Genomic DNA, 12,238 nt, shown 5'->3' with positions numbered 1-12,238 from the left:
ACCTCCCAAAAGCCCCACCTATGATTGCATGAGGCTGTGGGGGGACATCCAGACACGAGCCATAACAGTGTGTGTGTGTGTGTGTGTGTGTGTGTGTGTGTGTGAAATCTGAAATAAATCAGGAAAAAGAAGGTTTCATGAACCACATAGCTCACCTCTACCATGTCCTATCTTGGGAAGCAGCCTTCAGGACCCCACACTGTCCAACCTGTTGTCCCCCTAAGTCTGCCCTTAGAATTGAACTATCATCTTTTGCATGACAATCAGAGGAAACCTACAGTGTTTAGATACTGAAATTCCACAGCCACTGTTACAGTAGAAAAAGAGAGGTGATTTAAGTGACTATCAAGTTATGAGGATTTCTGCCACTGGTTGCTATTTACTTTAAATAAAATCTCTTCTGTAGTTAAAAAAAAAACCCATAGGGTGACTACCTAATGGTATCACTGAAATAGATTTCATGACTCTTTTGCCTCCACTCAGGACATCTTTTGATTTCCACAAGACTTCCTTCCCTACATATGTTCTCGCATGTGTCCTTTCTAATTGTCCTCTGCACCCACTTTAGAAGCCTCTCACGCCTCCATGACTTTGGGAGGCTCTGTTTAGGGAGTACTTCCACCATCACATGGACCATTTCCAGACAGTGTCTGCCAGCCTGCTCTGTAGAACCTGAAACTCGCTGCCCATGCACTTGGTTAGTAACTGGATTCTTTTCTTTGTGGTCATTGTTGACTATGACAAAGGAAGAATCAAATGGGGGGAGCCAAACTTATATTTGTCTTAAAAATGTCTTCTGAGCCCATCATTGTTTTTATTTCTGCCTCATTTTCTTTGCAAACATTTCCTTGGTGTTAATAAGGGCCCAACACACCTGTGACATCACCTTTTCCTTATAGTTCTTTGTGAAGAGGGCTGGGGATTTAGCCCAGCGGCAAAGCGCCTGCCTGGCAAGCACAAGGTTGTGAGTTCGGTTCCCGGTACCGGAGAAAAACAAAAAAAAAAAAAAAAAAAAAGATTGACTAGTTCTTTGTGAAGAGAGGAGCCCTCTTTTCATACTGAAATGGGAAATGTGAGACATGAAAGTGGGATTTCTTCCATAATCATTTCTATACCATAGGCCATCAAATGATCATTATATTTTATGATTCTGTAAAATCTGCCAAAATCAAAGCTATGTAATATACATTACAGAGGGTTCTGCTAATTGTGGCTGGCCACATTCATGCCTGCACCAATGATAAAGGCCTGGTAACTGGAAATCTGATCCTGAAGGAATTCCAAACACAGACTCAAAGCATCTCTGTCGACATAGCAGGGGCGGCTCAAATGCTTATGAACCTATTAGTTTGCACTGATCTTTTTTTTTTTTAATTTTTCAGTATTTGTAGAAATACCAGCAGAAAAAATCACTGACAATAGCTCAATTGCTAAATCCTCTGTATGGCATGCTTAAAGTATGGTTTTGCCACTTGTCCACTCTCTGCCAAAGGACATGAGCACCTCTTTTGGCAACAGAACTCTTACATCTCCTTACATCCTCACATTCTAACCCCAAATTTGGTCACAGTCATTTATTACCAAAAAAGGAAAGCCATAAAGACAACCTTGGAAGTTAAAAGATTGCCTTTATTTTGGCTGCTAAAAGCACACATAGTATTTCACAGAAAATAAAAGTAGAAGATTTTGCCCTTTGCAAACTTTTCCATAACTGGAAAATCCAATGCTTAATGCCTAAACTACATATTCTCATGTTTGATCATAAATTCTTTATTGTATTCATGCTTTCTATTGCAAACATTACCTTCTCAAAGCAAACTGTCTTCATTTTTGTGTCTTAGTTATTTTCTCCCCTAGTCTTAGTTACTTTTTCATTGATGGAACAAAATACCCACAAGTTAAAGGAGAAAGGGTTATTTTGGCTCATAGTTTGTAAGGGTTTCAGCCCATAGTCAGCTGACTCCAGGGCAGGGTGGCTGACCAAGGGACATGCGAGGGGAGAGAGACTTACTCATTGCATGGCAGCAGGAAGCAGAGAGTGATCAAGGGAGGAGGAGAGATATATTCCCTCCAGGCCATGTCCACAGTGATCCACCTCTTCCTACCAGGTGTTACTTCTCAACCTCACACCCAGCTATCAACCCATCCGTGGATGAACCCAGGGGTGAATATCACACACCCATGATCTAGTCACCTCCCAAAGCCCCATCTATGAGTCACAAGCTTTGAGGTGTAACCATAACACCCCTCCTCAACTTTTTAGCTTCATCTATCCTTTCTCCTAAAAGGAGATCACTAGGTGAGATACAGCCATGGTCCTTAAACTCAGCCTTGAGACAGGTAGATGAATCATGATACCCTCTCTATTGCAAACATTTATCAGTTATATTTGAAGAATTAAAGGTATAAATATTTTTAATAAATTATAGTAGATTCAAGTCCCCCCCCCATGAATTCCCTTGTTCTTTCCTGAGTTGGGAAGAAAGGGCACTGAACTACAGCAGTCAATAGAAAAGTTTGCATAATCCTAGTCTCTACCTCTCATGGGTATGGGAGTGCTTATATGAAAGCCATCCATCATTTATATTTTCATGGAGAAGAGATGGGCTGGCATTGGGGCAGAGGGGAAATGGACACTGCCTCCACCTCTAGTTTCCTGTCATTGGACCTCAAGCTTGGTACTTTAACCTATGACAGCACTCATACCTGAGTTTGACAGTGTTCCCCTAAGGTCTTTTATGTGAAGCCCTATGCCGTTCTCTATTTTGAAGCACATACATTAGGTACTGCTAGATTATTGTGTTTATGCCAGAAGCAAAGAAAATTCCTTTCCAAGAATATAAAAAAAGTTCCTTAACTTATTAGCAAATAAATATACCAAGTCTGCACTGAGTAAAGCCAGTTTATAGTTAATTTTGAGTCAAGATAACTCTCAATTCTCTAAGCATCATTAGACATACTGACATCCCTGATAAATCAAGGCAATTAAGTTCTCTTGAAAAATTTATTGAGCACCTATTAAGTTTCAAGTACTCTACAAAGCAATAGAGATAAGAAAATATAATCTTATTTTTGACAAACAAGGAAAGTAACCCCAATAAAGTTTACAGTCTTCAAATGTTGGACTCAATCTAAACATTTACTCAGCCACCATTCCCCCATACCTCTTTTCTTCTGCAAAAATTAGAAATCTTTCCTACTTCAATCATTGTCAATCTCCAGCTCCCCAGGAGTCCACTTCCTCCTTTTATTTCTCTCCCCACCTCCAGCCCTACCCATATTTCACTCTTTAGGGTTGCTGTGTGTGTTGATGGCTTTTTTTCTTGAACAAATTCAGTCCATATTTATGGAACACTTATGATGTGCAAAACCCTTCACTGAACCCAAGAGAGATTACTAGATTCATGAGATCCAGTAACTTCCTTCCCATGCCCATGCTCCATGAAAGTAGCACAAGGCTGGTAATGGACACATGAGGTAGGAATGACGGACTGCAATGAGCACAGACCAAGGATTTTCTTTGCAGTTGATGATGAAGAGGGCGGTGCAGAGATGGAAGGATTCAGCATGCTCATGCCCCTTCCTCTGCTCCAGGGTGTGCAGCCACTGTCCCTGGTGTAAAGCTTGCCTGTGATTCTGTCCTCTAGATGCTGAGCTTTTTCCACAGACAGGAGGGCCTCAGCAAACATGGGAGCATGTCTTCCATCCTTCCATAAAATGAAGACGGCAGTACGCAGAGGCTGGCTGGCCAGCTGAGCCTCTAATTTCTAACTCCTTTTGGGCTTCGTGAAAAACACTGACAACTAAGCAGCAAAAAGGGAGAACCTCATGTAAAGAAAGTGATCTTTCTTGTTTCTTTACATGTGAATAACCTACAGCCTTGTCATGCTCAGGCTTATCACTGTGCATATCCATGGCATAAAAAAATATGCAAATATGCCAGGGACGTTTCCTAGGAATTTTCCAAGCAAAGTCTGAATTCTTCTGACTTCCAGAAATGAGCCTTCTCAGAAATAAAATAAAACTAAAAATTTTTAAAGGTATTTTGAAAACCATTACTTTAAAGAGCTATAAAGAAAAATAAAATAAATAAATAAATATATATATATATATATATATATATATATATATATTCTTGTTTCTCTTTCCTCAAATAAACAGGGTTTCTGTCTAAGACTTTAAATGGGGGGATTATTTTAAGAAAAATAATAACATACAAATAAGACTCATGTGGTCACCTGAAAAACGAGGGATTGTGAAGCAGTGATACATTTGCTGTTTGGATCCTTGTTTGAATCAGAGTCCCCTGAGGAAGCTACCCCAGAATTTCTCAGCTGACTTGAAGCAGGTGGCACAAGTCACTGTGACCAGCGTTGTGTAGCCCCGGGATAGGCGGCTTTTGTGCTTTATACAAACACTATCACAGAAAGAAATTATAAGAAGAGAAGCGCAAGAAGAACAAGGCAAAAATGTTAGCTGCTCCTCCTTCCTCCTTTATCAAAGTCTGTAGTTAATGAAGAGGATTTTTTTTTCTGTTTAAAAATCATTCTTTCAAAAATGCATGTGTGAATGTGTATGCAGGCGCACGCACCATACATGCCTATGATAATATCCACAGGAACTCAGAAGTGGTTCTGACAAAAGTCTGTAGGAAATACTCAGTTTTGAACCAAATAAGAAAATTATAAACAACAGCAGTGTACTACCCCTCCAAGAAAAGAATTATTGTAACACTCTGAACTTTAAACTGTGTTTACGTAGGCCAGCATGTTGTTGCTCTCCTTTGTGAAAAATTTAAGAATTATAACTGTTGCAATGAATTCTACAGAAATAGCTTCCATGGTCTCATCTCTTGACAAAAAGCAGCTACCACAGTGGGTTTCTGCCACACATAAGCAAACTCCCAGACCTAAAATCTTCCCTCAAAAAAGCCATCTGGGACCACAAAGCTCTCTTGAGGTCGCCCTATCTGCCCATGGGAAGCCCCCCACCCTCCTCCTTACAGAGAGAGTTAGGTTTGTGGGAGGACGAGGTGTGTGAGACAAGATAGCCACTGTCTCCCACGTGCATAGACTGTGTGGTCGCAGAGTCACGCAGGGTGGCTTCTGCCCCGTCTGTCGCCACTTGATCTGGATTGTCTCTCCAAAAATTAAAAAGAAAAAAGGCTCGCCTGTCTTTTATAATGTTCTGTTTTAAAAGAGAAAACTCTCTAGAGAGAGAACAGGACCCTGAACGTCCAAGGCCTGGAATTCCTCCTTTCTCTCTTCCCCTTTTAAACAGGAAAACAGGAAACATTCACCCTCTGAGAATCCAGAGGGAGCGTTGGTTGTACATTCATTTTCAGGCAGATAATGTTTGTATGTTGCAAATGTCAGTGATTTATCCTAAGGGCTTAAAATGAGTGTAGAAAAACCACATGTTCCATTTTGTGCAGAGAAATATTTTCAGTAGACTTTGAGAGAAAGCACAGGATAAGGATTTTTTTCTAAGTGTTTGTGAAATCTCCATGAACCAAAAGGAAATAGAAATGAGCACAGTGGTGGGGGCGGTTAAAAATTCTTACCATAAAAGATACAATGAGTGCTGGAAGATTTCTAAATCAAAAGTGGAATTCACAAGGAAAGGGAAGGTAAAAACTGTATCCTTTATTTCCCAGGGCTGGAGTGACAGATGATGTATTTGTGCTCTATTTGTCATGGGCAATTTAAAAGAGCGCAAAGCAAACTGTGCTGAATAATAGCAGCTGATGCTATAATAACTTGTACGCAAACAATTTAATTTTTTTATCTGAAAACTCTCACTAACTAAATTACCCTGAGCTTGAGGATCTATTTTTCATTATTATACATAGCCAAATTAAGACACAAAAAATGAGTAGAGGGTGAATTATATTGTTCATCCTTATGGATCTGTTCACAGGCCGCCTGCCCTACACGCTCGGCCTCAAGCTCCATTCATTTGGGGAACGGACAAAGCTGTTTTAACATCCAGCTCTGAAGATTACAGCGTGATTCTGACCCTTGTTGACACTGCCTGATTAACCACAAATACTGTACTCTTACAACCCTGTCATTTCCTTCAAGTGTCCTTGTAATTTTTATTCTGTCACTGGAGAGCTTTTCATTAATTATTATTGTTGCTGTTTTTCTTCAAAAAAAAAAAAAAAAAATCAAAAAGGAAGTTGGGGCAACCAAGTGGTAAGGGACCAAGTGGAAGGATCCAGGGATTTGATGTTGAATGGTAGTGGTGAATGTGTACACAGAAAGTTTATGGGGTTTTGAGAGCTGCAAACAGAAGTTATGTGTTTAACCCCAGCCAGACGAGATGAGTCATCTGCACACTGTCTAGAGATGCATTGCTTCTGCTATAGCAAGCAGATCAGAAGATGCTTGTTGTCTTCAGTAGAAAGATCCAGACAGGGTCACTTCCTGTTAGTGTTTATTCTTGCCCTGGGCCTCTCTGTGTGCCTGCCCATTACACGGGGCAGTGTACAACTGTTTTGGTTTTTCTACTCTGCTACTGGCCTGGTGAGGCTTCTTGATTTTGTGGTTTAAATAATTACATCAGAGTTCTAGGGGTGTAATTGCTAGTCCTAGCTTGGAACTTTTTGTAGGGGCTGCAGAGAGGAGGACACACCACTCCCCACAGCGGTGTGACAGCAGCCAACCTGAATTCGGCCACAGCTCACTTGATGAGCTATTCCAAGTTCTCAGAGGAAAGTATGTGCGGTGCACAGGGACTTTGTGACTCCAAGTGACCTCTGCAATTTTGAAACCGTATCTAGGACAGGCTTGACAGAGACTAAGAAGGGATGGGGGTCTCATGGGCTCAGGCTTAAGAGAACCAAACTCATTGCCTTGTTGGAGGAACTGGTTCAGCTACGATAATACAGACAAGAGTAACGGTAAAGACAAGAAATGTGTTTCTCTCACAGGTACCAATCTGAGTGTAGCAGACTGGCCAACATGGTGACGTCATTTAGCTGAGGACCCAGGTTCCCACATCCTTTCTTTTTTGGCCCATGGTTTTCACCCTGAGGTCTAGCATGGCTGCTTGAGTGGCCAAAAAGGAGGAGAGAAAAGAAGAAGGGCCCCTCTGTGTTTAATGGCACACATCACTTCTGCTCACATCCCACTGGCTGGGTCTGGTCTATGACCACAACCAAGTATGTGGGAGACTGAGTAACTAGATCTTTCAGCTGGAGAGCCTGTGGCAGCCTAGTAACTGCTGACATGCATCTCTTCTTCTCTTCCCAGGGCAAGCCCAGCAGACCCCGTGGACTATCTGGCAGCAGCGCCTCGAGGGCTCTATAGTGAAAGGGAGCTTCCATATTACCCAGGAGCTCACCCTGTACACCCTCCCAAAGGGGGCTATGCCCGCCCCCCAGATCTGAGGGTGACAGACCTCCGGTATCCTCAATACTACCCACCCCCGCCAGTCCCCCAGCACAAAGGACCCTTCCGACAAGACGTTCCACCTTCTCCTCCTCGGCACCAAAGAGTGCCAGCCTATCAGGAAATGGGAAGAGCAAGACCCCAAGGGGGCAGCCCCGACCGCCACCCCTACAGAACACAAGATCCTCGGCAGAAGAACCCCATGACTGCAGCCGTATAGCTGAACATCACCAAGACCTCCTCAGCCTAACCCAGCAAGGAAGAGGTCTTTGCACTTCCTACACCTCAAGGCCTTCTCCTCGTTAGGAATTCTCCATGGTACAGATTGGTTTTTGCTCACTGACGTTGAGACACTTGATGGCTAATCAGAGAGGAATAGAAGGAATAGGAAGTAGACTCAGAAGGAAGAGGAAGAAAGAGATTGTAAAAAGCAATACTTCCTGATACTTGAAAGTCTTCCAGAATTGATCAAGCCAGTACGAGTGGCAACTGAACAACTAAAAATGAAGATTAACCATGTGGTGCCTCCCCAGCTAGAGAACTTGTGCCCATGCATCCCTGCCTGTCATAGAGCTGCCAGTGCAAGCAGTCTCTGCGGGCAGCAGCGCCAGTCATAGGCTCAGCCTCAGCCCCTCAGTGGAGCTGTCAGGGCTGCAAAGTGAGCCACTGTGTCCGCTCTTCCAAGGTACCCCTTCTTGCACTGGAAAGTGTGTTTCTTCTCCTACTTTGACTTGGCCCAAACTCGCTCTGCAGAGCCTGTTTCTTTTCCTACCTTTAATAAAGTTTTGCTACCATCAAAAAAAAAAGAGTGACAGAGTAGAGAGCCTGCCAATCTGGGCATCTTAGTAAGTACACTTTTTTTTTTTTTTTTCATTAAGAAAAAAGCAATACCAAACATGGCTAGTGACTTGCATGAAATTTTCCATACCCAGAGAAAGACTGCATTTTTGTATAATCTTTCTTGGGGTCCCGATTCCACTCATTTGATATAAACATGTCACATGTTTCCTTGCTTTTTTGATATAAAAGTCAGTGAAAAAGTGAATGCAGTATTAGTGTCCTAGAAGAATGTGCAGAGCTGCTCGGAGCCCCAGAAGGAGTGTGTTCTGTGGACCACAGTGCCCTGTTGAAGGCACGCTGCCTCCTGTGATCCTCGCCTTCCTCCTGCCCACACCTCAGGCTTGATAGCTGGGAGATGGCTGGTTTCGGGCTCGTCCCCATATCTCTTGCCTATAATTATTTTAACTGAGGCCTCTATTTTCGGACTCTCACTTGAGAACTGAAGTGTTCTTGGGATCAAAAGAAGGCCTGCTGGTTAGGCTACATAGGAAGCAAGGCCCTAGGGTTGCCAATTCTGGACTCCGTGCCAAACAGTGCCATTCTGCACATGGGGACAGTGAGGAGCTGACTGTGACCTTTGGAAACTGACCACCAGCATGTAGCAGATGGAAGTGAATGACTGCATGTGTGCGTGTGTGTCTACAAATGTATGGTTACTAATATGAAAAGTCAAAACGCGTTCCGGAGAGGTTGGGAGGACAGGGAAGAAGAGGCATATGATTAAGTCAGTCTGCATGTGCTAGATTTCATTCATAAAACTCAGGGCAAGGACGAAATCTCCAACTGATGAAGGACGGTCTTATGGCTTCAAGAAACCGAAAGCCCACCTTCTAAAATACTTGAGTAGAAAAAATCCATCCCAATATCTTTTGAGTTTTGCCACTAATTTCTATGGAAACAGGACATCTAAAACTTAGAGCCTGATCTAAATGAAAACACAAGCAAAAGACTGAGAAAGAGCGAGGCCAGGGAGCAGCAGTTGCATTGCTTGGCAGTGACTGCAAAAGTGCTTTAAGCATTTTCGCATTCCTTCTTCCTTTCCTCATTCCCTCCCCCAAAATGTCAGAGTTCAGTTTAGACATTTTGACTGAAAGTAGGATAATTCTAACTGGCAGGATTTGATAAACTGTATTATTGAATGCATAGAGTATCCAATGGGCCTAGTGTAGTCTTTTTTTTTTTTTAATTTAAAATAGGGTTTTGTTTACCAACAATGATACCACCGCTGGTTTTAGATGTAAATAATGATATTTACTAAACTTAAAGAGACATCATTTTCTAAACCACAGTCTTGGTGGCCTTCTGAAAAAGACTAAAGTTGGTTTTGGTTTTCTCCCATCTGTCTTGAGCCGGACACTTTCAGATCTCCTGCAGTTTGTTGAGGGTCTCAGACCCTGCTCGCCTGCAGGTGGGATGCAGTGTGTAGAGGGTTTCCTTGCCAACGTGCTGGCTGTGGCCTTTTCCTGATGCTAAATAAACTCCAAGATGAAGGAAATATAAACTGCTTTAAAGCATTCAAAATCAAGAAATCAAATTTCTGTCACTATGTAATGGATCCACACCACAAAACTCCTTCTGGAGTACGGTGGCCAGGGTTGAAGTTTGATCTTGCAGAAGTGGTCCCTGTGGGAAGAAGGCCCATTGTCACTTCTGCGCTGCCTCCTTGGGCACTCAAACCACCTGCACACAGGCCTTACAGAGCATGGCTCTGTGTTGTATGCACAAAGCCCAGTGAATAAAACGATTACTAACTCGGAAGAGCAGTCAGTGAGGTAAGGTGCTATTAAAGTGAGCAAAAGATAGATTATAAGAGTTTTCCTGCTTAAAGTATAATGTATGCTCCATCTGATCCTGCCCTAAAGACTAATATTATATTTGCGACAGAGGCTCTATCAAGCCAAGCAACAATTAAGACAGCTGAGCTGCAACTTTATAAATGCCTGTGTACTAACCCTCTAACTGTCACCTCCTAGAGGTTACAGGGCACTTCCCCAGTGTTCAGGAGATGTTCAGAGCATTTAGAAGTCCGGGCTACAACCAGTAGGTGTCCACAAACAGGAAATAGTTCCCAGTGTACTTATGGCCTCAGAAAACTCCAGTGTCTCCTCCAGCCTGGAACTCTAGTAGCCCCCCTGGAATAGAGTGGCGAACCCATCAACATGGACCTGCCCTGCTGGGTCATTTGAGGCTCAAAATGACGTTTGGCCTCCAGTCATTAGATTTTTTTTTTTTAAGGAGCCCTATTTTTTTCCCTTTTGTGGGAGTAGAAAGATGAAAAGTAACAGACTACTGAAAACCTTTAGATGCAGGAAAATTTCATCTTCCATAAGAGAGAAACAACCTTTCATTAACCCATTATGCCATTGGGCTATGGCACTACCCCTCTTGATTTTATATTGTTTCTCTACAATATCAAATCAGTGGGTGAAAGGCAAACTCAAAAACAGGAACATTTTCTTAAATTATGACTTAGTAGCAAAAAAATTGGGGTTACTCTGAAGCTTACTGTGCTTAAACTTTTAGGCGCATATGTGCTGACCCCACTGCATAGCATGGAGAAAGGTCTTACAATTCAGAGTACAGAAGGGAGGGACCCAGAGAGCCACTGTCACTGTGGAGGAAGCCCCAGGCCTGCTTCCAGAGGGAGGAGACATGAGACTTCACTGTAGCTTTATTTTTGCTACCAACTAAGTGAAATTAAAACGAGATCCATTATTTCTCCTAAAGAGTCATGAAATTCTTGAACTACATGTCTCTTTTATAGGAAATCCAACTGATAACTTTTGGGCTATCAGAAAGCTCATTGCTCTTTTCCCGGGTATACATAGAGATCAACCCTACAAAAAGTATGTATTGTCCTTGCCCTGTAACCGTAACATTCACTTTCTTTGGAGGAACATTGTAGCAACTGTGGAGAATAGAGAAGTCTGAAGTCTTTGTACCTAAAAGAATTGCTATGGCATTAAACCCTGATATCCATAATGAGGGGCTTCCCACTAGTGTTAAACTGGGTAGAAACCCTATTGCTCCATGAGCTGCAGAGAGTCCGGATTTCATGCAGTTAGACAGAAAGGCCATGAATTCAGAAACAGCCACAGTAGTATTTCTCTACCCTCTCAGTTCATGGTGACTTAAGTGGAAATAACATTATAGTGAGACTGCAAAGGCCATAAGATATCTTTACAAGGTCACCTTTCTGATATATTAAAAAGAAGAGGCAAAAGGGGATATCTAAAATAAGCCCAGCTCACACACAGCTGCAACCTCTAAGTGAAACTCCTTCTCCCTCATGTCCTTAACTAGAAATAGAATCACACAGGGCCTGACTTTTGAAGCGGGGCTCGGATACCAAGCTCAGAGTGGAAAGTGAACCAACCCAAAGACTCTCGTCCACCTCCTGACTCTGCTCCTTGGAAAGTGTTCTGTTCCATCTGCTGTGCCATTTACTATCAGAACATAAAACCTGTTGTTTATACCGACCATTTTTCTAGTGTTTCCTATGCTTTTATGATACCAAGTCTGTTCATATATTTAAATTATATGAAATCATATTTTGGCATATTGGGATGGAGAGTGAATTCTTTACAAACTTTTAAAGATGATCTCATTTGTATGGCAGAAAACACTTTGGATGTTATATATGAGTATAAAAAATTTCCTTGTTTTATTTTGCATTAAAAATAAAGTTTTAATCAGTCAATAAGATACCAGAGTCCTGATTTCACCCGCCACTTGTTTGTTTGGGGATGAGAGGAGAGCTGAGCCTGGGCCTTCTCGGCGAGGGACACAGCACTAAGAAATTCCATAGAAACCATTCAAAAACAGCAACAAGGCAGAGGAGGAGAGGAAGGAGCTTCTGCGTGCCGGGCTCCCCAAGAAGCACGTGCTGACTTGAAGAGTTCACTGGAGTGTACACTTGAGTTCAATATTTTAAAAAGGGAAGGAGGTAGGACTGGACTGGAAGAAGCTGAGCTGCTGTCCCAGAAGAGGCTTCAGCCAACCCC

At 42.4% G+C, this 12,238-nt stretch overlaps 1 protein-coding gene across 1 annotated transcript in view; it reads left to right on the top strand.

The window, feature by feature from the left end:
- The window catches only part of Pard3b (par-3 family cell polarity regulator beta), an 864,914-nt gene extending 852,975 nt beyond the window's left edge, over positions 1 to 11,939 (top strand). The window contains exon 23 of the mRNA XM_013520665.1: positions 7,257 to 11,939. Coding sequence (XP_013376119.1) covers positions 7,257 to 7,614 — 358 coding nt within the window. The 3' untranslated portion in view covers positions 7,615 to 11,939. The remainder of the gene's footprint in view (positions 1 to 7,256) is intronic.
- The last annotated feature ends 299 nt before the right edge of the window (positions 11,940 to 12,238 follow it).

Source organism: Chinchilla lanigera, unplaced genomic scaffold, assembly GCF_000276665.1.
Source record: "Chinchilla lanigera isolate Chin_1 unplaced genomic scaffold, ChiLan1.0 scaffold00056, whole genome shotgun sequence".
Classification (NCBI taxonomy): domain Eukaryota; kingdom Metazoa; phylum Chordata; class Mammalia; order Rodentia; family Chinchillidae; genus Chinchilla; species Chinchilla lanigera.
This window is presented reverse-complemented; position numbering and strand designations above follow the sequence as displayed.